Genomic DNA, 25,954 nt, shown 5'->3' with positions numbered 1-25,954 from the left:
CAGAACACTTCATAGCATGAAAAAACCTTGCCACAAAAAGAAGTTGCTCTGAATAATATTGCTAAAATGCTTATTCATGAGCTATGCTGATCCTGATTTAGGTTGCTGATAAAATATGCTGGTAAAACAAACTAAAAATAATTTTTGAAGTGCCTTAAAGCTGCTTAATCTTTTGCCTCAAATTTTGTTTAAAAGGGTAGAAGGGATACCTTGCCTTAGTTACTAAATTTTTTTTCTTGGTGCCAGCAATTGCTACTTTTGAAGACTTTAGGAAACCCAGGATCTCTGACATGTAGACATGCCAATCTGAAAAACTGTACTATATCCATTTCGTTGTGTTCTGGAAGGCCTGCACTACGCACCGCTTGTTTGTTAGCCTTGCCAACAAGGTATAATCCACAGTTTACAGAGTTGTGGCTCTACAGAGTCGTGGCTCAGATTGTTTCCCTTTCAGTTGTTTGGGGGGAGGGGAGGCTGGGTTGTACATCTTCACCATGTGCTTGGCTGCCTCACTATAGAAAGTAATTACTCCTTTGTGAAATGGCGGTATCAGCTGATCTGTGCTGTGTACTAGCAAAAAACCTGAAGTAACAACTTGCAGTTTTTCTTGGCCTTGTGTTTTGAAGTGGAAGGTAGCTCATAGATCTGTAGTTGTATTTGCCCCTAAATCAATTTTAGGCACTGAACTGTAGTGACTCTTCAAGTTATCTGGCTTTTTCTTGAAGCCAACTTGTGCAAATATCAAGCTGTTATCTTATGAATGTTCTCTGCGAGTGTTGCTGTAAAAGTTTGTATTTTGTCTTCAGTGGAAGAAAACTGAAACAGTTGTAATTGCAAAACCAAATTGATAAATAAAATCTGTTGAATGGAATTCTACTTGTAAACTTTCTTTAATGCGAGCAATTCCTGAGGGGCCTGTCTGCCAACAAGAGCTGTTTTCCATAGGAATTGAGAAACGCTGTAGGGGGAGGGAGAATAAAATGTTTAAAGAGTTAAGTTAGCTCTCCTAAAGACAGTATTAACTTTGCTTTTAGTAGGTGCAACAATACCGATTCAGATTCAGAATTGTCTCCAAAAGAATTCTCCTTTAGGTCATGTTTTCCATTTTTAACCTTGTTTTCCCCTTAAAGCCAAAGAGTAGCAAGGCATTTGTGAAGTGTTCCACTTGCTGCAACCAACCCGTATGGCTTAATGCTCCTCTTTTCAGTAGCAAAGCACTGGATATCAGGCTATAGGGTGGAAGAGGGACAGCAATCTGCGGTTCCAGGGAGGCTGTTAATAACCCCTGCATTGTAACATCTTTTCACATCAAGATCTTTGACCTTCATGAAAAAGGTATTGCTCTGAGCCTTATTTATTTACTGATTGCATGAGAAAGAGGATATTTGCTAGGGAATAAGGGTCAGTATGCTGGAACAAGAGAACAGAGGGTGGGCAATTCTGTAGTTGCAGACTGACTAAAATGATAACCAGCTCTGAGTGAAGTAACCTCAGCAGTTTCACATCCTGATCTTGATGCTTTTGTGGGTAGTGAATGTGTCACCAGGTAATATTGACATAACTCAGCCTCATGGAAAATTGCAAAAATTTTAGTAGTGTTTGTGGAAAAGCTGTATGGAAATGAAGGAAATGGAGAGCTTCCTGATGTGCTTAAAATTGCTATGCCTTCCAGAAAATCATCCATTACTGCGCACAGTCAAGGACTAAATTAAGTTTTTGTTGCAATGCAGCTCTGAAAGCCTATGCACAATTGTTTTTCTCCATAATATCAGTGTTGTGTTACTACCGTTTTTTGAAGGTGGTCTTCTGTAAGTATAGCATTCATTCAAAAATCATGTTTGAATTTTGCTGTATTATGTTGAGTAATACTTGAAGTGTTTTATTAAGAAGCTGTAATTAGCCTCAGACATAAGTGCTCCATACTTAAGATACTGTTCTACTTCCAAATTGGCATCTGGTTCTAGGAATGTGCTAGAATCACATTTGATAGTTTCTCTAGTGACAGCTGACTTCAGATTGTTATCAGTTGCCTTTTCATTCATTTAAGGCATACCTTAAAAATAACTCATGTTATTTGATAACCGATTCCACGGCATTCTGAGTATATTGCGAGCTTGAATGAAATAAAGCTTTTTTCAGTAATAGCGAGGGGTGTCAGCCTTATTCTAGGAGTCCTCTGTCTTTACATACTGCAGCATTTCTAACAGAAGTTAGATTTCCTTTACTTGGTGTTTAAACAATGCAATGCTGTTAAGGTTGCCCAAATGTAATTCTAGGTCTTAATTATTTATAAAAAGAGTACTGAGGTATTTGATTATTCATGTTCCCAAGCCTCTGTGGGTGATACTAGAAGGCAGGTTGGTATTTTACCTCATCAAAAGCTGCGAGATAATTTGACACATCTCTGAAAGACAACTTTGAGTCCTTTATTGGTTAGGCTATAAAAGCAAGCTTTTTTTTCATACAACATAAATACAGGTAGATCTATGCTTTCCCCCTCCCCCCCTGCCTGCTGCCTGCCTTCTGGTTAGCGTAGCATTGTGCAAGGAGCTGCCCTTCTTCCCCTTTCTAGGGGGAGGGGAGAGAAGGTGCTAGGGAAGGTGGAGACGCTAATGCATTTGATGAGTCATCTTTAAACAGGCATGAAAGGTTAAGTGTACAGGCAGCAACCTCTGGGGGTGAGAGCACTGCATGGGGCAGGATGTGGTGTTCAGGGGTTGCAATAAGAAAGGAGTTTAAAAGAAAATAAAAAAAACACACCAAACACCAGACCCAATGCTTTTGCTCTAAGCACTTAGCTATGCGCTTTGCACCATTGTGTTCCAAGGTTACCACAATAAAAGGAAGCCTTTTAGTTTAGAGTGATATCTTTGCCTTTCTGTACTGTGCTGCACTCTCTGCAAAGGGAGGGCATGCAGTGCTGCTCTTGCTCGGAGGGATCTGCGTCACCCAGTACCTAAAATGGATTAGCAGATTAACTGATTGGGGCTGGTATTGAACACTGCACCCAAATATGTTGAAGTACACATGCACAGTACTGGAGCATTACTGCCTCCCTTTGATTTGTATATAAATTGTCCTTCTGGTATTTCAAAGTTGCCAGTTCAAGAGCATTTTCTAAAATGCCCTGGACTGATTTAGGTTTACTTCTGGACCAGCCTTTGTTTCTGTAGCTGCATGAAGACAGTAGGAAGAGACTTATCATTTAGGTTTGGTAATAGCCTATCTGCCATCCTCTCTTTCCATCTGCTCGGCACCTGAAAGTATAAATAACATGTAAAAAGTGTCACCAACCATGGCATGGTACAAAAGAGAAAAAAAAAAAAAAAAGGGAAAAAATCTTTCCTGGATCATTGCTAACTAAATACCTCCCTCCTGCCCCCCTTCCTTCATCAATTTTTGGAATATTTGGAACATTTTTTTTTCCCCTGTTTGCTAGCCATACATACTGGTCACCTTACTCTTAAAAGGTATTTGACATCTTGTCCAGATGAAACCTGCTTGTGTATGTATACAAATCACAGCTTGCAAACTGGCAAAGAAGTTGCTCCTTTTGCAACTGTATCAGCTTATTACCAATGCCACTGTTACTTACTGTCTTTGGTCTTTGAGTTTTTCCTCCTGTTGCATTGCTGCTTCTTGGGTCAAAATCCAAAGGATGCTGCTGGTAATCCCTATGCTGAGTGGGCATGCTGTGTATCTGGGCTGCAGAACCTGGAGTGTTATCAAAAACACAGAGTTAAAGCAGAACTTGAGTAAATGCAAAAGCTGTTGTTTCTGACCTCTAAGGAGAATGCTAGGGTGAAAAATTAAAAAAAAAAAAAAAACACACACACACACACACACCCCGAAAAACCCAAAACAAGTTGTAAACACTCAGCATAGTACTAATAGAATAATAGATTGCTTAGTCTGGAAAGACTGTTTCATGAATGATCTTCACAAAGTAGAATAAAAACTGCTTGCAGATAATTGCAACTATTTGCAAAAACTATGTGCAACTCTGCAATTTTTGCAGCTCACCCCACACCCTTTTCATTCATAGTAATGAGTGTATCAGCACTCATTTCTCCAGCAGGAGACATCTCAGTGAAGCAGAAAATTCTTGCTACCCCAAGTCTGCTTCATTTTATGAGACTTTTTCCCATGACTCTCAAGATGAAAAGGGGAGGTGGTGGTGTTGATGATGTGTTCCCAGTGACACTAAATTCACTAGTGAATTCCAGTCCTCATCTTTGAGACTTCTGAAAAGCAGAGATGCAGCCACTTAATGCCAACCTTCAACCACTAAAAAAATCCCCACTGAATCAAATGCTATGCTTGCTATCAGCCGTAATGCGATTTAACCCTGATTTGTATCTGTGTACAATGTGGTGTTGCTATACCACTTCTTAACCCTATGTTAACCTTTCCCACTAACTTCATGTAAAATGGTGAGGGTATTGCTGCTGTGTAGCTGTAATCCTGCACTAACTGAGACAGTCTTCTTCCTCCTTCTCAGATATGATCCCAGATATTTCAGACCACATTGGTTAGCTGTTTCTGGCATTATTTCAGGGTGCGTGTCCAAAGGACTCTGGTCAGGAGAGCAGCTGGCAGCTGCCCAGGGTGCACGATTACCCAGTCTGGTCAGACTGCGTTCAGCATCCACGCATTCTGAAGCAGAGGCTTGAGAGGACTGACTACAAAAGCATCGCATGAACCCAGAAAGAAGTGCAGCAACTGTTTTACATTACTGAGACAGAGCCACGGTCAGTGCATTTCAGAGGGAAGAAGAGGAAGATGTGAAGATGGAGGAGAAGGAATAGAGAAAAAGCTAAAGGATGTGGCTCAGACTGCTGATCTACAGATTATTCTCACCAACTGCCCGAAGTCCTAGTTTATGTGGGCAATTCTTGGAGTTGACATGCTCCATTTCAAAAACACCCTCACCTTTATGGTCAAAACAGGGCTATTGCAAGTAACAGTTGCCACCCCTATAGACAAATAGGTCTGGCTAAATGCTATAGGTCTGAAGTCAGGTTAGTGACAGTGCAACTCAGATTAATAGAAAAGACAAATCTTTACATGATGCAAGTCTGGATTGCCTTATGAGAAGTACTAGTATTAATGCATCCAAAATGATAGCTATTTATTACTGACTTATTACCTAGAAAACAACTTCTTATACTGGTTGTACTATGGGACAACAGCTCTGCAATCTTCCTTCTACCTTTTTGAAAGTAAAACAAAAAAAAAAAAAAAACCACCACACCAAAAAAACCCCCGACCACTAAACCTCACAACATCCATCTACTATTACAGACATAGGAATAATTAAAAAAAAAAAACCAAACACACAAGTAAGAAGGTATCTACAATACACTGCAGAGTTTTAACACATTTCAGAGCTCCTGTGTTGAACATAGAGAAATCCAAGCTCCACAGCCAATTTTCCCAGCTCTGCATCGTGTTTAACAATGGTAACCCACTGCAGGAAAATAGAATAATAATTCATCTGCTTTCTGTCACAGCTGCTTTCCTTGTGCTCAGTAGCATCAGTGTGACTTACAAGTTTTGCACCAGCTTTTCCCCTGAACTTGATTGGTTTAAAGCCAGAGAAACCAAATATAGTTGTGCATTAATTAAAGTTACCTCCCTGTTCTTTGTTTCCCCACGTTTGGTTCATGTCTTGTCTTCAGCAGCGTGCTAATGAGTATTTCTCAGTTTCCTGCAGCAGGAATAGCAAACATTTTCCTGCAGAAGGAAACTATAATTAAATTTGTCATACTTTATGTTCTTCATGGCATAGAAATACACCTTGAAAGGTCATTGGAGTTTTTTTTTCCCCTGTTTACTTAATTTACTAGGAATTTAGGTATCCCCCATCAATTTTTCTGCATGAGTTTGCCAGACTGACAGTAGGATTTTGATACCACAGAGAAAAGCAGCAACTTCAGGCAGGTAGGAGTAGAAATCCCTAATCAAGCTTTTTAAGCTACATGAATTACGTAAGCATTACATGAAAAATTACCTAACAGACAGCTGAGAAGAAAGATTTTTGTTAAAGATTAAAGTTCCAGGTTAATTCAATTAAAGGGTGGAAAGCTCTTACTGCTGTTTTGAGATCCTCTAAAGATACCTGTAATCACAGGCATGTATCTCATCGAATTACAAGGGTACAGCCTTGTTTGGCTGCCCCGCACCATTTGTAGGTTGTTCCAAGACCAGAGCCACAAATGAAGCCTTATTTCCTACCACTTGGGATCCTTTGTTTCCTAATTGCCTCCTCCCCTAAATGCAGCCCCTCATATTTCCCATGGTATCCCTACAAAGCAAAAGACAACACAAGTCATGGTTAAAAGTTATTAACTTGGGAGTCAGTGTTTCTTGTGCTGCCTGAGCAGCTGCAGTGTAAAAAGGCATACGGCTTTTGAGTTGTCTGACTTTTCTTCAAGACTGCTTTAGGTCTTTCTCTTCTTCCTAAACGCTTTCATTACAGAGGAGGTCTTCTCTTTCGTATTTGGCTTAAGTTGCCTATTGCTTCAAAGGTTAAGGAGGAATTCAGAGGCACAGACACATAGCTATTGCTTCAAAGGTTAAGGAGGGATTCAGAGGCACAGACACATAGCTCACAAGACTTATTTCCCCAAGAAAGCAGATTACAACACACAATCTATCTTTACCTGCAGTCGCATTCCTCTGGGAAACTGCAGCTTCCAGGTCATAAACTTGGCACTGCCGTTCATCAACATGCTGGAAGGCATCCTGCTTTAAACTGCACTCTTGGGTTAACCGGCTTCTTATCTAAAAGGTGGTAAAAGGATTAATGGCAGCAATGGAAATTCACCATCTTACAGCTCTGCCTCAAAGCAGGGGCCCAGATTTAAAGGAAAATCTGTTGTTGCCCTGTGCGCTCTTGTGAATTAGAGGCCATTACTTCTTGCTGTTTGAAATAATCCATAATTACAGCTTTGCTAAACATATCCATAATCCCTCTGAATGCAAAATAAAGCACAAATAGTGCAAATTTACATTCTCATTATTGTTTAATAATTGCCTTTCAGCCATTGCTGGAGGAAGATAAAAACAATACAGAGGCCTTTTCTCTCTGTTCTCTGCATGTAACCCTAATTAGACAAGACCCTGCCTCCATTTCCAGGTCAGAAGTATGTGGAAAAACCAGCAGCTCTTCCCTCATCTCTTCCACAGACTCTATAATTTGTTAACTAACTTTATATTTAAAGTTTGTTAGTGTTAACGACCACATCGGTGCTAGCTGCAGCTGAGACTGTTGTGTGGCAATAAAAGCCTGTACACTGCAGTTGCCATTTTCCTTCCTGCTCTCCTTAAAGGCCAATCCAGATGTTGACATCTCCGATCCTTGAAGAGTTATTTTGTAAACACAGCAAAACAGTTCAGAGCCACATCAAAGACAGATACCAATGAAATCAGTGGTCTTACATGTCTGCACCAACTGCTTTGGCTGTGTAAAAGTCTCCTGTATGATTTTGATTAGAAAACATGCCAACAACCTGAGAAATTATTCCCAGCAGAATGGCATTTGTCATCTTGACGCTGGAAAACAAACAGCCCACGCTTTCACCTTGGTGCTTTAGAAGATTGAAGACAGACTATACTTTGCTTAGTTTACAGGAAAGGCATTCAGATACAGTTACAAAGCTTTTTTCTCTGTAGGCCAAGAAAGCAATGGCAAGGAGACTTCCGTGGCAGCAAAGCTGTCAGTTAGTAGATGGATGCATCTAGTTAAAGTCTAATCAAGTGGTTTCCAAACACTATTTTGTTCTTGCAGGGTACACTACAAAAGGAGCACTTCACATTTCACAGCCAAGAGCCCAGTCTACCAGCTGTGCTGAACCCAGAGACTGCACTTACTTGGCCAAATCAGTTTTTAAATTGAAGTAGTTAAATCTCTATTACAGGAAGATAATCTTAACAGTGGATCTGGCTACTCAGTTACACTAAATCAATGATCAGCAATGCAGTAATGGATTTAAACTCAATGCATCAGTTCAGTACAATGGCATCAGTTTAGTGAAAAACTAATGCCATTTCTGTGGCCAGACTGGATCAAAACTGTTCCCTTCCCCAATATATTCATTTGGTAGTCCAGAGTTTGGGAACCAGTGGTGTAAGGTATGTGAAACAGAGGTGAGGGCAGAGAGTTTATGTCAAATGCAGAGTATATAAAGGAAAAAGACAGCAGTTTGTCAGCTCTGCAGCACTGGTGCGGAAGCCCTGCCTGGGAAATGTCACAGGGAGAGCCAGGAAAGTGACAACCACTACAGACCTGGGAACAGGGCCTCAGCAGGGAGGCAGAGCCCAAGCGAGGCTCCAGAACTCCCCATTTAGTGTGGTGACAAGGATGGTGGTTCCAGCAGAGGCCCAGGGCACACCACGAGGAGACATCCCAACAGGGGATGCGTGGCTGGCCAAAGCCTCCAGAGCCACTGAGCCCAGCCACCCGCTGCACCTCCTGATCCCCTCAGGGTGCAAGCACCCACTCCCACTGCACCAGCACCTTACACAAACCCTCAGGCAGTTTACCTCTAAAATAAGGAGAATAATACTCACTTTCTAGAGTAAATATACTGAACCAGGCTCAACAGGAAGGGCCTGAGAAGCATCAGAGACACAAGATGCCACCAAAAGGTGGACCATGACCCTAACCCCCCAGCAGGCAGGGCCCAGCGCAGTGCCAAGGCTCATGCTGCAAGACCCCCATCCAGAGCACTTGGAGGGCTACAGTGAAACTCCGTAAAGTTCAGACACTTCAAGGGACACACTCAGATGTGGTCAGACAGTGTTAAGACATCTCTCCAGAAAGATGACTGTTTCTATTTTTCAAGTCTGGATTATGAGTTTACCTGCTGCATTTCTTTTTTGATCTCATTTTGATGAGGACAGCATATTTTAGAAGATTTTTCAGCTTCCTTGGTCAAGCATTTCACTCTCTGCTCTTTTTCTTCTGTCTCTTCAAGCATCTTCTCTGTGTTTTGAGCTTTCATCACACTGAGTATTTGTTTCTTCTTGAGTTCTTGTGTCTTCCTCTGTACTACTTCCAACAGCATTTGTTTCTACAACATGCAATCATGAAAGTTTCAGACTTGAATGACTTTCTTCCAGTTCCCATACACACCTTTTTAGATTTCCTTTTAAACCCTGATGACCACTCCCCAGAGGTCATGCCCAGCTGAGCTGAATGAGGACAGACCTGATCCCACATGGCTTGGTACTGAAGATAATGAAATGTTGGTAAACGAATCTGAATAATCCTATGATCTTCTGAAAGGACCACAATCAGACCTAAACCCAAAAGAAAATCTGGGTTGTGGGACTGGGGAGTTCAAGAGAAGGGTAAGGGGGAGTGGGAATAGAATGCTGTATTTACATCCTTGCTTGTTAGAGAGAGAAGCCTCAAAAACAACATTCATGTGTAGAACTCGTTCAATTGCAAATAAACAACAAGGCAGTTGCTTCCAATTTCCTCAGTCTGCTGTAATTTGCTTTCTGCAACCAGCCTCTGCTCTGCATGTGGAACTTGTTTTTAAAGCAACATATAAACAAGGAAAGAGAGGGGGAAAATGAGCACAGCTTTTTCAAACATTGCTGTTTATACTCTGTTTGTAGAGACAGGCAGAAGTACGGCTACATTTTAGAATCTGTACCACAATTGAATGTAATGGTATTACAAGCTGTGTGTATCAGGTCAAACCCTCCTGTACAGCCAAGGGTTGTGGAATCGAGTCTGCTGCTTGTAAACACCATCATCACAACCTGTACCAAGGAAAGAAATTAGGAAGAAGAGAAAGAACCAGAAGCTGGTGTCAGAAACCAAAGGAAAACAGCAACAACAACAAAAACAGCTGCTAGAAAGATGGGTCTTTTGGAAGTAAGTTGACAGATTGTCAGTGAAGAAAACCAATTTATCAGCTAAAGACAACTCCATGCTGTTGAAAAATCTGAACACAAATAGCTAAAAGCAGTCAAAGCCCAAACATTTTTCACTAGGGAGCTCTCTAAGCCTTACTAGGTTGGAATTTCATAGACCAATAACCTCAGAATGGAACAATCAAGCCATCAGATGTGACTTTTTAATATCACTTTTACCTCAATTACTCTTGTATTGGAATGAGCAAGTTGGTTTGACTAAACCCTATTTCCCAGAAAGGCATCTGGTCTTGACTTGATACTCAGTCAGATATATTGTCGTTTCCACAGTTAATCACATTTCAAAAACATTGTTTCTCATTTTCAGTTTGTCTGGCCTCAACTTCTAGGCACCGCCTCTTGTTATACCTTTCCCTAAGAACCCTTTAATATCTGCTATTTTCTCCCAACAAAAATATCTGCAGACTGTAATCAACTCACTCTTCTTTTAGCTAGGCTAAACAGACTGAGCCTTTTGAGAGCCCTCTGCTAGAAAGCATGTCCTGCAGATCCCAAATCATCTTCGTAACTGTTCTCTGCACTCTCATTTTTTTCATCTTTTTAAACTAGTACACCCTGCAATCAGCAGCAGAATTTCAGTGTGTTGAGCCACAAACCCATTTTTAATGTATCTATCTGCACTAATCCCCTTTTTATAAATTACAAGATTGCAGCATCCTCCCTTTCCAGTCCCACAGCACATGGCCAATCATCTGTGTGTTACGATCCCTGTCCTATCCAGGGATGCATTCACCTGTTCTGTAGGAGTCCTGCTTTCTTCTCGGTCTTCGTCTACTTAGGCACTGCAATACATCTCAGAGGGATAACCAAGTTACCGAGCTATCTCTATGATTCTGTACTCCTGCTCTGCCCACATCGTTATTCACTGAATGTGCCTTATCAAATCCACTAACATTCCTCTCCAAATATGTCATCAGTAAATTTTATAACCTATAATTTTGTATTTATTTCCAAGCCACTGACAAAAATGTTGACTATTGATAGTTCTGCTACCAAACCCTGTAGAAATCCATCAGAAACCATCTTCATTTAATGAAAATAGCACATCTTTATATGTCCAAAAAATCTAGCTCTCAATCCATTTAGCATTTTTATTGATATTGTGTAATACTAACATTTAAAATATGAAAGTTATGTGCTGCTAACCCAAGTGTTACAAGGCCCTTCCAAATATGCGTTACACCTCTAGCATTACGTTTATCTATCTAACTTGTAATCTTATCAGCAGAGTGAAATGAGGTCGGTTTGACAAGACTTATTTTCCATACAATCCTGTTGCTTGGCATTATGTATATTGCAAGTGAAGGGTGTGCTTTGCAATTTGACTTTGAGGAATGGGCTATTTCAGCATGTGTAGCCATGTGTAGAAACGAAAGGGAGCTTGCTGGGACAGTGATATAGCCATGAAGGTGTTCAGATGGGGGGAAAAAAAACCCAAACATGAAATTAATTTGTTCTGGATTTAATGAAAACACCCCTGAACTTTTCCTTGAAATGTAATGATTTGGTAGAAGATTAATAACCTCAAGATCTGTAATTATTTGTTTTTTTAATCTGGGGAATCAAATATTAATAGTGTCTTTTCCTCTACTAAAACACACATCCAGCCCTGTTGATTGTGTATATAAATGTATTACCTGTAGCTGTCATTTTGGTAAGTGACTCAAATTTTATCCAGGACACTACAGTTTTTTCCCTAGTTCTCTCTGCCTGCAATGGTGAAAACACTGAGACGAAAAAGTTTCAATGACATAAAAAACACATCCAGCTTCAGTAACTGTATTATGTGATTAGTTTTGAATCCATTTCTCTCCTAGAATAACAGTAGGCAAAATCCTCATTAAAGCAAGTGAGATGCAGAGAAGAATTCAACGCGTTACAGTGATGAACAGGGACCTGTTGAATTCAGATACCTGTTTATGTAGCTGTTTCTTTAGCTTATCATTTTCTGCTTGAGATTTTGCAAGAGCTTTCCTTACAGATGCGAGCTGACCCTGAAATGAAGTCACCTCTTGTTCTGCCATCATCTTGGCATTCAGACACTCTTTTTTGTTTTGAAGAGCTTCCTGTAAACACAAAGTACATAACAGAAACAATGATGAGAGCAGTGATTTTCTCTCTTTTATATAGCAGTGGGTTTCTTGAAAGGTAAATCTCTCAGAGATTTTTAGTAAAGTGGGATTGAATTGTTCCTATTTTCTAATAAAGACGGGACCATTTTAAGGCAGAGTGAGGAACAAGATGGACAAGAGGGGTCCTCTACAGAGGAAAATGTAAGGTAATCTTTCATATGGGTACAACTGCTCATCTTGAATTATATTTACATGACAACAATTCAAGTTCTTGTGTGGAAACAAGAGCAGTGCAAAACTTGATCTTTCTTATACATTAGAAACACCTGCCCATCTTCTAATCTGTTCATCCTTCATTATCTCTAAAGTAAAAATCTGTGTGATGAAGCTTGTTTTCCTTCGGGGCAGGGTCTTTTTGTTTATTTTAAACACCAATGTAAATATTTATATACATGTTACTATGTCAGGCATGGATTTAGCAGCCCTCTCTCCTTTCCCAGCCATTTAAACTGGAAAAAGCAAGGTCCGTGATCCTCTGCGTTCGGAGTGGAAGTCAGTGAAATACAAGTTCTTAGATCTTCAGGATCATTCCAAAGCCAAGACACAAGAAAGCTCTGTCTGAGCAAGACGAGCTAGTTTCTAATTTAAAAGGACAAATTTTCCCATTTATTTTTCTCAGCTTCAGACTTTTGTTTTAAAGCCTGTGATGATAGCTCTTATTTCTTATTTAAATCCGCAAATTCGCAATAATTCAATCCATTTTTGACTGATCTGTTTAATAAAATATTCTAACGATTTAGCATCTCGCTGATATAACTGAACTAAGTGTATGCACATCCAGTTTTATTTGGGTTTAAAATTAACAAGCACACAAAACCCATTTTGTTTTTTCACTCTTTTTAAGTTAACAAATATGATCCATTCTGCCTTTCCTTTGCCTGACATGTGCAGCTAATTAACCTATAAAGCAATCAATAACCTGTTTGTTCCATTCTAATCAGCCTCATTTAAAGCAGTGAGGCACTTTTCTTTCCATCCACTTTCACTTTAGTTTAATTTAGTCATTTTTGTGCTTCATCTTGTATTTCTGTAATTAAATTTATAAACCTCATGCTGTGTTCTGCTTTGTTTAAGCAGATACCAATTAAAAAAAAAAAAAACAACCAACCCCAAAAAAACACTCAGCCACCTCCCAAGCTAGCAGTCCAGTTCATTTTCACTTCACGTCTGCCTGTCTTCTTTTTCATAGGTTTTGGTCAGTCGTGAAATAGTTGATTTTGATACAATGTCATAATTAGTCTTCTGAGTCAACAACAGATTTAGGAATACTAGAGGCTACACCCTAGTCTCTTACTTCAAGCAGGCATCAGGGATATGCTTCACACTCTTCACATTTGAAGACCACTCATACCCATAATATAAAGAAGAAAAAAGTTTCGAATTTTTACCCCAAATCTGCAGTTACCATGAGATCTTATGGATTCACTGAGTAATAGTGAGCCTGCCCAATCTGACCATTAGTTTTGCAGAAAGTTAGACACTAAAACCAGATGAAATGGTAGGGAAATGTCACCTTCTCAGCATCTCTAAGCTTTGCAGAGAGCTGTGCCTTCTGAGTAATTTGCTTCCAACAGTTCAGAGCCTTTAGCTTACAAACCAGTGTGCTCAGCCTGATGTTTTCATCCCGCAAGAGCTGCAGCTGTTCCTGCTAAAGAAAACGTCGGTAAGAGTAGACCCGCAAAGATTCCTTTCCCCAGGAAGAAATGCATGGTTTGGAAGTAAATACAATTGTAAAAGCATGCAACTATTTGTATTTCATTTAAATTTTCAAATGCTCAAACTTTGCAATTTGAAACAGTGCAGCCTTTGGCAATAAATTTCTATTACTGTGTCTCCAGGGAAACAGGAAATGTGAACATTACCCAGAAACTGGGAAAAAAAAATGCAGAAATTTGGTCCAAAACAGCAAGTAGGTAAACCCCTCTGAAATGAAGCACTGTTAATGGTGATAAACACTGTTATGCCAAATGGAGATTTTGTTTCATACCATATTCAGTAACCTGGTTCACCCTAATTGCAATATCCTTAGCAAGAATGAAATTAGTGGATTCATGAGAAGTGTAGTCATCAGGTTTTCTTCTTCTTTCTTCAAAATAGCAGACTTCCTCCTGAAAACTGTTCTTAAGGCAGAGGAAAGTAATTTCATTACGCAAAAATTATAGAAACAAGGGTTACCGAGGACCACTGGAGGTCCTGGCCTTCTGTCTCTGCACAGAAGCTCTGCCATTCAGTGCCAACTCACCTTCTTACCCTTCGTGTCCCATATTGGTTTTATCTGAAGCCAGGCTTTGGCCTTCCTAATTTCGTCGCTATGTGTCTGAACTCTGATACTCTACCTTTGTTGCCTGTCCATGTTTCCACTACTCGCAATCTCTCTTTTTGTATTTTAGTCCTTTAAGAAGCTCCTTGCTAACTCAAGCAAGGCCAAGTTTCTGCTAAACTCCCCGGTCTTCTTGCATAACAGGGTAGTTGGTTTTGAAATCTCTTTAAAAATCAACCAACTTTCCTCGTCACGTTTCCCCTCCTGCCAGTTTCCCCGGGATTCTGCCCAGCAATTCCCTAAATAAGTCAGTCTGCTCTCCTGAAGTCCCAAGTCCTACCTCTGCAGCATAATTTTGCAACCTTTCTCCTGATACTGAAATAATTTCGTAGTCATTGTAGCCTCAGATGACATACATCTGTGATGATATTCACCATTAGTTTTCCTCTGTTTGTGAGCAGCAGAAGTAGGGATTTACCATGGCTGGCTCCCCTAGCATTTGCATTTAGGATATTACCACTAATGCTGTCTAGGAACGGCCTAGGCTTTCGCAATGCTCTGTTCCCCTTCCATTAGATTTCCAGATGGATAAAACCTCCAAGAACACTAAGGCCTCATATGAAAACCACTTTTCTTAGTTCTCCATAGACAGTCCTATCCAATTTATCCTCCTGACCAGGTGGTCTGTAACAGATCCCCACCACAGTCGTTAACCATCACTAACGTTCCTCCCTCCTCTGGCCTTGACTCATAGGCTTTCAGTAGTATATCGCCACGTTCATACAAGACTCAGTGCAGGCAATGAGCTCCTTACACAGAGTGCAACTCTTGCTCCTCTTCCCTGCTGATCCTTCTTAAATGTCCTGTGACCACCCATGACCATGGTGTGCACCAGCCCACCAAGTTTCCATGACTCTGCTCAAACCAGAGCCCTTCGACTACACATGAGCTCCCCACACTCCTTCTTCATTGCCTTGGCACACTGTCCTTTCCCAGTGGGGATGTGGAAATCTCTCTGCAGCCTTCTCACACATGGACCTCTTCCATTTCCCCTTGTTCCTAATTTACTTCTGGGTGTCCCTATCCCCCAGGTTCACTGGGGGCGTGGAAAGCCCTTCTCACTCTGTTGGCATTACAGTTATATCCTACTTTGCAAGCTTCTCTGCTTGAGAGATCTGCAGGCATATTTGCTTTAGACAGAAATATTTAGCCATATTATCCATTTGATCTCATTTGTATTCACTTACCGACTACCATAATTTTAGTAGAAATTAAATTTTGCTGAGGAGGGATATGTTTGACTGTGAAGGGGATTGATTTGGAAGTTGCAGCCTGCAAATTACTTTCCAGGTTTTAGTTTATAACTCCCAGAACATCAGGTTTGGGGGCACTTTTCCAAAACATAAAGCTGAATATATTTTTGTTTCTGAATAACCCCAAGAGGAAAACGGGATTCTGTCCCTGTTCTTTTATGTGATCGGTTTGCATGATAAGAAGATAAAACTCCCATCAGCACACTTATCAGGGTCACTGATACATCATATTGTCCTCCCCCCACGCAAAAAAAGGGACAATGGCAACACATGACAATGCTGACATATGATTGAATGTGAGTTCACGTTTATATTTCTTCAGATCCAAGTTCAACCTCACTGTTCACCTGCGTAGAAAGCATGGTGTTAGTTTCACTCAGAATGGACTGAAAGCAGATTTCCTAAGTTTAGAACCAAATTCAGTTCAAATACACACAGATATTCAGGGTCTAAGGGCTAGGTTTGGCCCAAAATTTCTGCACTTGGAGCATAAACACACAGTCAAAAATGATTGATTCATGACAGCCTGACAAATGAGTAGCCATCAACAGACTCTAGTAATGGACCACCTCCATGCTCTTCACCCAACCGATGTCTCAGATGATAGAATGCAATAACTGAAGCTATCTTCAGCAAGTTTAACCAGGATATTATCCTTGTGTTTGTTTACTGAGGCACATATGTATTTCCTTACTTTAGACAAATGTTCTTTCAAGTCACCATTATTTTTAGTAGAGCCAAACTTTTCCTTCAGATCAATCATATTGTCAACTCCTTCTCTTCTCACTTCACTGATGATTTCAAACACTCGTTGCTCAATGCTAAGGCGATAGACATCCAACTTTCCCTGCAATTACAAACAGAACCCATAAGAGATGAAGTGTGCACATATGGGAAGGCAATATTCAGAAGATTTCAAAAGACTCTCAACTACGACCAGATGGTCTTTCTCCATAATTATTTTCCTAGAATCAACGTATCAGGAAGTCAGAGCAATATTCTTCTTGCATCCAGGCACTACAGGAAGTGGAATTTCAATTGCATCATTTGCAGGCAACCTACTGGCAATCCTCGGGTGTATGTATTTAATGGAAGCAGCAGGACCATGGTGGAAAAAAAAGGCTTTCTGGTGAAAACTGGACTCACCCTCAGCATTGCAAAAGAAATCACAATATTCCTCAACTAGCTATTGCCCTGGCCACAGACACTAATGGGCTTGTGGACCATCAATCAAAACCCTGGGGATCTGATGCAGGTAGTTGCTCTCTAATACACATAGTCACAATCAGGTTAGTTTTTACAGGTTTGACTGGGGTATCTTATTTTCGTAAGTAATGACGTATGTCACTCCAAAGAAATCAGTGGACTACTAGAAAACAAAGGCATTGTTAGAGTGGGCAATACAATTACATAGTGGAGATAAAGTTTCCAAGAAAAGTATTGCAGAATATTACAAACTGAAGTATTATATCCAAAAAGTTCCCTCCACTGTAACTAAAAAGAGCTTCCACCACTCTATTTAATGTGGTAGCTGTTCCGTAGAGAATACGCCTCCTCTCTTGGAAAAGGTAAGCTATTTTTCTACCAGACGTTTTTACAAGATGCTTCTAGCAGCAGGAGATAAATGATTCACCCATTCATCCACCTGGCACACTGCAGCAATTTATTCCTTTGAGTGCTACACTTGTTGGTAAATTATACAGCAGCACAAAAGAGACCGATTGAGTACCGCCTCTTATTCTGTACCTACTTTTAGATGGACACAAGTCACAAATAAGTTCCGCACTAATGATTCATATTCATCCCGTACTTCTTTTCTAATCTTCTCTTTGAGACCAAGATTTTCTTCCTCTAAGTCAGTGAGCTGGGATCTGAGAGCAGTTATTTCCATAATCATCCCATGGCACAGCCCCAGTATCTGTCACAGCAGAGAAAGTGAATGAGCAAACCTAGGGATGAGCAAACACCATAGTCTAGGAGTAAACGATCCAGAGCTCTGAATATGTTGCATGAAACCTAATTAAGTAGAGCAAGAATATCTTCCTAACTGAGAGGCCTGATGAAAACAATCCATTGATGATATGAAATAATCCATTTTGTACATCTCTGTTGGTTTTAAAAACATTTCTTCTCTGGAAACAGTAGGAAGAATTGTGGCAGTTCATGACCAATATTTGAAGGGGGCAAATGCACAAGTTTCATATATAACCTTAAAAAGTCTGTTTCTGGTCATCAGAAAAGAAACATCTCCTCCCTAATAGGTATGAGAAACAACAGAAGGAAATGTGTGCAGAGGACAGAGGAGCAGAAGGATTAGGGAGTGGGATTAGGGAATCTGATTTTAGGAGAAGATCCTGTGTGTGGCTCTGCTATGTCGGTGAGCCTGACCTCCCACAGCATCATCTCCCCTGCCTCCAGAGAGAAAGTCAGAAGAGTTGTGACCAGGATTTGTTCAGTAAACTGTGAGGTAATTCATTTATTGGAGCAAATATGCTGTCTGCTGATAAGGTTGTACATACAGACCATTTAATATTTGATAAAGACAATTATGTGTTCCATTTGTTGATATTTGACAATTAACACCCTCGGAAAGGGTGCATAGGAAGGTACATGACAGAATTTAAAAATATTTAAATGACAGAATTTAAAGCTCACATTGCTCGGTATAAATGTTTGGTCATTTTCCTACCATGGAACAGCATTTGCAACCAGATGAACACAATGGAGGAAAGCTAAAAGTCATTCTTAGCATATTACGTTATTCAGATAAGAAGTAGGCACAACTGCAGACTGTAGGCACAGCCAACAGCAGAGTCTGCTTTCAAGGGTGCCTGGCACCTCCGCATGCCAGAGCTAAGTAGTAAATGCTAATAACTTCACTTGCTGAAATCCTTGCTGAAATTTTCCGTATCATTTTTTTTTGGTCTTACAGCAAACATTACTGAGAGACTTCTGAAAATGAATGTTGGGGAAAAATACATGTATTTTAGCCCTGCGGAAAAATTCTGGTGATCTAGCACCAGTTTTCCTCTGCTCTGGGTGTCTTTTCTGTAAAACCAGCAAAAAGTTGGTCAAATCCTAGGACTTTGTTGGAGGGAAAAAAACAACCCACGTCATTCGTGTACGTTCCTCACAGACTTTTTCGTTTTCAAACTATCTGCCATCCCATTTTGGTTGATCATGCCTGAACCCTTCTCATGGTTTCTAACACCTCCACTGAGCAATTGAGCTTGCTCTTCTGACTTGCAACAGCCTCTGTTAATTGCTTTAGGCTAGTGAGAAGTGGAACTGGGAGTGGAAAGTCTCTTCCAAGGTTGAAGCAGAGCCCAGCAACAGTAGGCAGCTGCCCAGGGTGGCCAGTCACGAGGAATGAGCTGTGTTGTACTCAAGGGAAGTGGCAGATGAGATAGGGGTTTGGCAGCGATGGGCTAGCAAAGTGGAGAGGGGGAGAGACTCCACTGCCCACAGGCTCCAGGAAAGTCCTGCTAACTCCTCCTGTATCTCACAGAATCACAGAATGGTCAGGGTTGGAAAGGACCTCTGGAGATCATCTAGTCCAACCCCCCCGCCAGAGCAGGGTCACCTACAACAGGTTGCACAGGAAGGCATCCAGGCAGGTTTTGAATGTCTCCAGAGTGGGAGACTCCACAACCTCTCTGGGCAGCATCTTTTCCACCCAGCTGAAACCTCAAACGTGTTTCTCATTTTCTCTCTCACTCCAGCCTTCCCAAACATATGGACAGGACAGTGAAATCAGGGAAAAATCTTGTCTTGCTGACAAGAAAGGACAGAAAAGGATATAGGGGCATAAAACTGGAAAGACCATGGGAAAGAGAGCCAAGAAACTGATAAGAAGCCCAGAGAAGAACTGGAATCTTGTAGTCAGTGATGAGGACAGATGAGAAAGAGAGCTCAGGAATGAAATCCAAAATGTAGATGTTCCAACACTGCTGTGCAAACATCCCTGAAACTCAAGCAGTCTTCTCCATAGTGTAGGTTTCTGTAGAAGCTGACAAGCTTCTAGCACTGGAGTTTGTGTTGATGGTGCCAAGCCTCCAAGTCAGCTGATAGATTACACAAGATGCCATTTCTGATTTATTGGCTGGGTTACTTCTTTAAAAAATTCCACCCACACATACGAGCCATCCTAAAAAACACAGCTGAAGTTGCAAAGTCAAATACTCAGAACTTAAGAGGAGTTGGTTATGCAGTCATGATGTAGCATACCTGGTATCTATGTGACGGTACAGCCTGAGTGCCTGACCCACTTTTATCTCCTGTCTCACTCAATGATTGAATTGCCCTGGGAAAATGCCTTGTGTAGGGAGATCCGTCAGCAGAAGTTTAAGTTAGAAGTTTACCAGTATATCATCCATTGTGAACAGGAACCACAGAGCCGCAGGCCGCTATCTTTTCCTTCAGGTTATCTTTGTTTTACAAGTCCTTCTGGCATGACTTCTGGCATTGAGTGCAGAAACAGCAGCCCCAGAGCCGCCCTACTGTTCTTCTCAAAGACTACCACGACGTGTCTGCACAGTGGCACTCTGTCCCAAATGAGACCACTAAGTACCATCATCACCAACCTGTGTCAGAGCCATATCGCTTTGGTTGCCACCTTCTTCCACTGCGTGCAGCTCCTGAAGCAAAGCACAAAGATGCACGGTGACTACGCTTTTGTAGCCCAACTCTACTTCAACAACTTCCCAGCCTGACAGCTTGCCTTTATTTTTTACTTAGCAACTGCCCCCCGCCCAGAGAAACCACCTTCCCCTCTTCTCAAAGAGTAGAATCAACGTTCTGAGCATACTTGTTCTTTTTGGTAAAGTAGACGGTGCTGCTGCTGGAGAATATTTTCATAAAACATGGAGTAGGTCTCAAAGTTGCTGCGCTCTCTGGCCATGATGTCACAGCCCAGTACGGTGACACACTGTTGTAAATGGCTTTTTTTAAAAGTAACCTAGGAAAACAAAATCAGAAACCTTGCAGGTTGCCTGAGTCGTAACAGCTGCTATGTACAGCATACGTCAAAATGAAACATGGTCACCTTATTGTAAATCAAATACTTCTGCGATATCAAAATGAAGCAAAAATAAAATCATTCAATGTAAATGCTTTTGCCCAATCTGCAGTTTCACTGAACTGATGGAGAACAGATTTGTCATTTTTTTGACTGGTTCTAGCTGCAACTGTATAACACACTTTTTTCCATCTGAAGCTGAAAGAGAATTTTTAGTAGATAAATTAAATCACCAGCTCAGCAACTGCCTGGATTGCAGTTGGGTCCCAACATCCCTTCTCTTGAAAAAACATGTTTTATGTTTTTTAACCAGAAGTGGTCATATTTTCAGAAATATTTTCTTTAAATTTTGCTGAAAAAAAACCCCAAACCTAAAACTGCTTCCTAACATTGTGCTGGATCTCTGATTTAGCAATGGCTCAGGAATAAGAGTTCCCACTCCTGAATCCATGAATAAAGTCCTGCAATCCTGCATTGCGGTTGCATATAAAGGTCCAGCCCTAACTCATCTTCACATTATTACAGTCCTGAGAGCTGAAATAAACCTGTCAGAAGGCAGTAGGGCAATACACAAGTTTGCTGCCAACACCGCTGTTACAAACCACCATAATCTGAATCTAAGCTCATAAGCTTAAGAAATGTGTTTCTCTTTCAGGTCACTGATTAACAAGAGCTTTAATAAATAAAGCTGTAAACATGATTTAGCTGTTGCTTAGATAGAAATGCAGAATATGTACCTCTGTATCTGATTCTTGGTAGTTTTCCATCAGCCTTTGAACAAATGTTTCAACTATCTGTGGTCGTACAACTGAGAAATTTTCTTGCATTACCCTGTGTTTCCAGAGCTCTGCAGGAACAGAGGGACAAAAAAAAACCCAGAAAAACCCAACCAAACAACAGAATAAAACCACACATCAGTGTGTATCGCTGTCACAAAATATTGATCCTTCAGTAATCCCTGGGATTTGACACTGGGTATGCTTTATAGCTTAGGGTTTCTCAGCTTTCCTAAAATGTTTACAACAAAAAGTAAATGTCATTGCTAACAGATTGCAAAGCCTGTGTTGAGCAGCAATATCAAATTCATTCTGGTATCAAAGCCAAAATGCAATTTCATTATGGACCAGTTCTGTCAATAATGACCTGGCCCACAATTGTGTATTGGAGTTCTCTGTAAATATTGAGGGAAGAATATGGCTTGTGTGTGAAATTGAACATTTCTGTGTACTAATTATTGCTGCCTGCAACCACAATCAGTGGGAGTAGGGCACATTTTTCTTCCCTGTTATTTCCACTTTTTCTTTGTTTTACTATTTGTGCCTGTGAATACCCAAATTGCCCAGATCCATGCAGTAATTGTACCAAGTAAATACCTAACATCCTAAAAAGTCTGGCATTTAAATTGCACTGCTAGGCCTAAAATATTAATGTTCCAACACAGAGGGCTAGAGAAGTTATTTTCTACAGTTTTTTTCAGGCTGTCTGCAAACTCCAGAATAATTAGTGTTCGGCCCTGTTTGCACAATTGTTTTTGCCATGATTATGGCTAAGCATTCACTTCATAAAGAGTAAGTCAACTTTTAGATTTAGGGAATTTGAATCTGTTGAACAGACGCAATAACCAGGTCCATGCAGAAAGGCGTATGGTATCTCAGTATACAATTCTTCACAGCTTCCTGCTAGATGTACTTCTGGAATTTCTCACAATGGTCTCTCCAAAACAGAGGAGTTTCCTGAGGGTAAGCCATTTTTCATCAGTAATACCTTCCTCACGATTCAGCTGGTCCCTGGCCTCCAAATGGGTGCACGGGGAAGTGGGGAGCTGAGAGCAAATGCGCTCTCCTGTTCACACGAAGGACAACTCTTTGCTGCATTTACACTCCGAGGCTACTTTTCCCACTCAGGACGGGGGCTCCTGAATTTCCCAGGAAATGTATTTTAATTTCTCCTTACCGGTAGGGAGACTGGTCTCTTGTCTGGCTCTTTCAGATGTCACAAGAGTCATCTCCTGGTTAATTTTCTTCTGCACATCATGGATCATGTGGATTTCTAGGCTTTCCAGAAGCTTTTGAAGCTAGAACCAAGTTTAATACTTAGCTCTTACTAAATCTCTATACTGCTTGTACAGCAACTTGCCAACTAGCAAAAACTAGCAGACTAAACCAAAGCAATTCTCTTTCCATTCTTCTCTAAAATACAGTACTTTCAAGTACAGGTATCAAAGTTAATATCATTTGGGGGTGACTGTGAGTCAAGTGCTGTGCCACAAATACTCTGGAGAGAGGCAGGTTGCCCTGTTGCTTTGGGCTGTCTCAGGGCCCACACCAGGCTCCAGACAGCAGAGATGCCATTGCAGACCCTCCTGGATCACCCGCATCTGCCCAACTTCTCCCCATGACAGCCTCCACAGGCCTCCTCTGGACTTAATTTATTAGAAATTGAAAGAAAACTTGACACTGTGTGGTCCCCCACAATGCCCACTTATTGGCCTCCCCTTACCTGGCACACTTTCATTTCGATTTCTGATGCTCCTCTGGTGGGAAGTATATGCTGAGTGCTCGTAAGGGGCTCTCCAAACTCCTCCTCTGTGCCCATTTGTCCGACTATGGCTTTCATGGCCGGGTACAGGATATCTGCACTAGAGTCACCAAGACATGGGTATTACACACATTCTCTCTCAAAATTACTGTGTTTGCATTCGCTGACCTTGGACCTTAACGTTCCTTTTTTTTCCTCTGCCCCTGTTCCTAACCCACGCAGAATGTGATGAAGTCTCAGCTCACTGCATTAGCCTCACTTGACCTACGAGCGGGGCAGGGCAGTCTCTTCTTTGCTGGTCCTGCCTTATTACATAGTTCAGTAATTTCTCCAAGTTTATAAAAATACAAAACTAAAACGGAGGGGAAGGAGCAAGGAAGGGGTTGACCAGATAAAGCAGGGAAATCTGGTCACCAGTAAGAACTTGTCTATCACCATCATTCAAATAGACCAAGAAATTCCTGCCACCTCCTCTCTCTGCTCTCCTTCGTATCTGATCATGGATTTGCTTAGTGCCTCTGAGTGCTACGTGCCAAGGCAGACACAAACTTTGCTCTTAGAAGCAGCAGAGCCATTAGCAAAGCGTATATACCTCCTTATATTTTATTGCTTTAGTCACTCTGCCTTTTAAACCCTTGATGGCATGACACAAAGGTTAGCACAGAGCTCAGAGAGGGAAGTAGGGAGCTCTCATTTGTGAAAGGGGAAGGGTGGAGACGTGGAGGAGGGAAACACAGTGGGATTTCTGGGTACAGTACTTCCCTGGTGCTTTAAAACAGTCCCATCCTTACTGCAGGCAGACCTCCTGCTAGGAAAGAGCTGTTACAGGTGCCACTACAGAATCTTCTGCTCAAAGGCCACTGTAAGCAGAGCCAGGGACGGGGAGCTCAACTCTCATCCCAGGAGGGAATAACTGCTAAACCCGATCTTGGGTATCACCATGAGAAAGCTTGGGGTGATGGGAAACACTGAGGATGGGGCTCTCCTGCAGCTGCCCAACCCCATGGGTGGAAGCACAGGCTGCATACAGAACTTGCATCCCTGACACCCAGCCCTCCTGCAACCCAGTCCTGCTCTGCCCTGAAGCTGCTCCCTCAGCAGAGTTTATAAATTAGCTAAAGGCAAAGATGGTGGGCTCCCAGCATTGGACTGTGCCCCCTCCAATCTGGTAGTAATACGTAAGAGAGAACACCAGGGTACAGACAAATGGAGACCAGAATCGAGCAAATCTGATACCAGCTCTTTACACACACACAAATTTTCTGTGATGGATTTAGAGTTGTCAATCTAAAATGCCTTGGCCTTAGAGGGACAGGCCCACTGAGCATTGCTTCCGCCGTGCTCTGTTGCGTGACAACAGTGTTTTCCAGTGCCTCCATGCACGGATTTCACCCGTACTGTGTCATCTTGCTCTTTCACTTCCTTTCTTGTGGTTTCCGGGGACAGGGCTTTTTAACAAGCCATGTTCCATTTTCTGCTTTCAGAAGGGCCTCTCTGATGGAAATCTTCCAATTTTCTATTCTTGACTGCTCAAAGTTGAGCCAAGTAGGAGGGTCAAGAAGAATTCTACAGTTCATCTAACAGGCTTCCAAAATTTCCATTTATTCAAGTACTGTATTTAACATTGTTTATGAAGCCCGAAATACAGAGGCGGGTCACACGACTGAGAAGAATGCACTTGGAAAATGTCACCAGCAAACAGTCTGAATAGACATTGAGAGAAAGGAAAAAAACAACCGTACTGAAACAAAGAAACAAAAGGTAGTTCTCAAGCCTTTAGAGAAAAGTGAAAGTACTAGGTTAATTATGAGCAAAAAAAAAGGTGGGTAGAAATAAAACAAAAAAAAGGGAAAAGGAAAGTGAAAGAGGGGGACAGGAGGAAGATGGATGGAGAAGGCAGAGACTTTTCTCATTTTTCATCTTTTCAGTCACTCTGGAATATTCTTGCATCCAAAGTAACTTACCCATATTGCTCACAAAACTCTTTGTAGAGAGGAACTGTATTGATATCCTCAGTCCTCAGCTTCAGCCGGCCCCATTCTGCCTTTAATATTTCTAGTTGCTTCCACAGTATCAGAAAAGATCTCAGCAAGTTACATGATACGAGTGGATCATGATGCCTCAGCAAAAGTTTGCACGTCTTTTTGCTGTTCTGCAACCAGTTAGCACTTGAGTCAACCATTTCTGCCAAATTCTGCTGGAAGTCACAGGGAAATGTTTTGCTTCAAAAAGCTATGACAAGCTTTCCATGTGCTTTTCTTTGTTTAATGCAATATACAGCGGGACATGACATGTGACAGCGGGGCTATTGTGGAATCAGAACCTGCAATGGGTCCTTACAGCAGTGTCCTTCAGAGCATGGCACAGGGAAAAGCCAGGCTAGTTTTGATTACAGTGAGCACATACAGCAGAGATGGGGATAAAATTGCACAGATATTCAATCCTTTGTTTTATTGCTGCTTTCCTCAAGCAAATTGCTTCAACAGCAACACTCTCTGCTCGGTCTCTAACTAAAATACTGCTACAGAAATCAAGCTATTAGCTCAGATCTTGAAGGAAGCAAACCTTAAAGTAACTAAATTTGTCCTTTCCATCCATTTTACCTTGCAAATCAATTTGTCTATCTGTTTTCCATCACAAACACTTTGAACGTCTCCCCATTCCTTGAAACAAATCTTTATGTAGTTTCTGGCAGGCCTTAGGTGCCCCCAGTCACCATTCCTCACACCCACAACCACAACAC

General features: G+C 41.3%; 1 protein-coding gene across 1 annotated transcript in view; it reads right to left on the bottom strand.

Annotated features, from left to right (window-relative positions):
• Positions 1-3,143: 3,143 nt before the first annotated feature.
• Positions 3,144-25,954, bottom strand: part of LOC104294286 (coiled-coil domain-containing protein 162-like) — a 43,167-nt gene continuing 20,356 nt past the window's right edge. Inside the window, exons 10-22 of the mRNA XM_009893872.1 lie at positions 25,176-25,408; positions 23,173-23,311; positions 22,627-22,747; positions 21,411-21,520; positions 20,464-20,613; positions 20,240-20,293; positions 17,407-17,574; positions 16,351-16,503; positions 13,597-13,728; positions 11,865-12,017; positions 6,666-6,786; positions 3,596-3,714; positions 3,144-3,257 (exon numbers count right to left, since the gene is read on the bottom strand). Of these exons, the coding sequence (XP_009892174.1) occupies positions 3,144-3,257; positions 3,596-3,714; positions 6,666-6,786; positions 11,865-12,017; positions 13,597-13,728; positions 16,351-16,503; positions 17,407-17,574; positions 20,240-20,293; positions 20,464-20,613; positions 21,411-21,520; positions 22,627-22,747; positions 23,173-23,311; positions 25,176-25,408 (1,767 nt within the window). The remainder of the gene's footprint in view (positions 3,258-3,595; positions 3,715-6,665; positions 6,787-11,864; positions 12,018-13,596; positions 13,729-16,350; positions 16,504-17,406; positions 17,575-20,239; positions 20,294-20,463; positions 20,614-21,410; positions 21,521-22,626; positions 22,748-23,172; positions 23,312-25,175; positions 25,409-25,954) is intronic.

This window comes from Charadrius vociferus, unplaced genomic scaffold (genome assembly GCF_000708025.1).
Source record: "Charadrius vociferus isolate BGI_N301 unplaced genomic scaffold, ASM70802v2 scaffold129, whole genome shotgun sequence".
Taxonomy (NCBI): domain Eukaryota; kingdom Metazoa; phylum Chordata; class Aves; order Charadriiformes; family Charadriidae; genus Charadrius; species Charadrius vociferus.
This window is presented reverse-complemented; position numbering and strand designations above follow the sequence as displayed.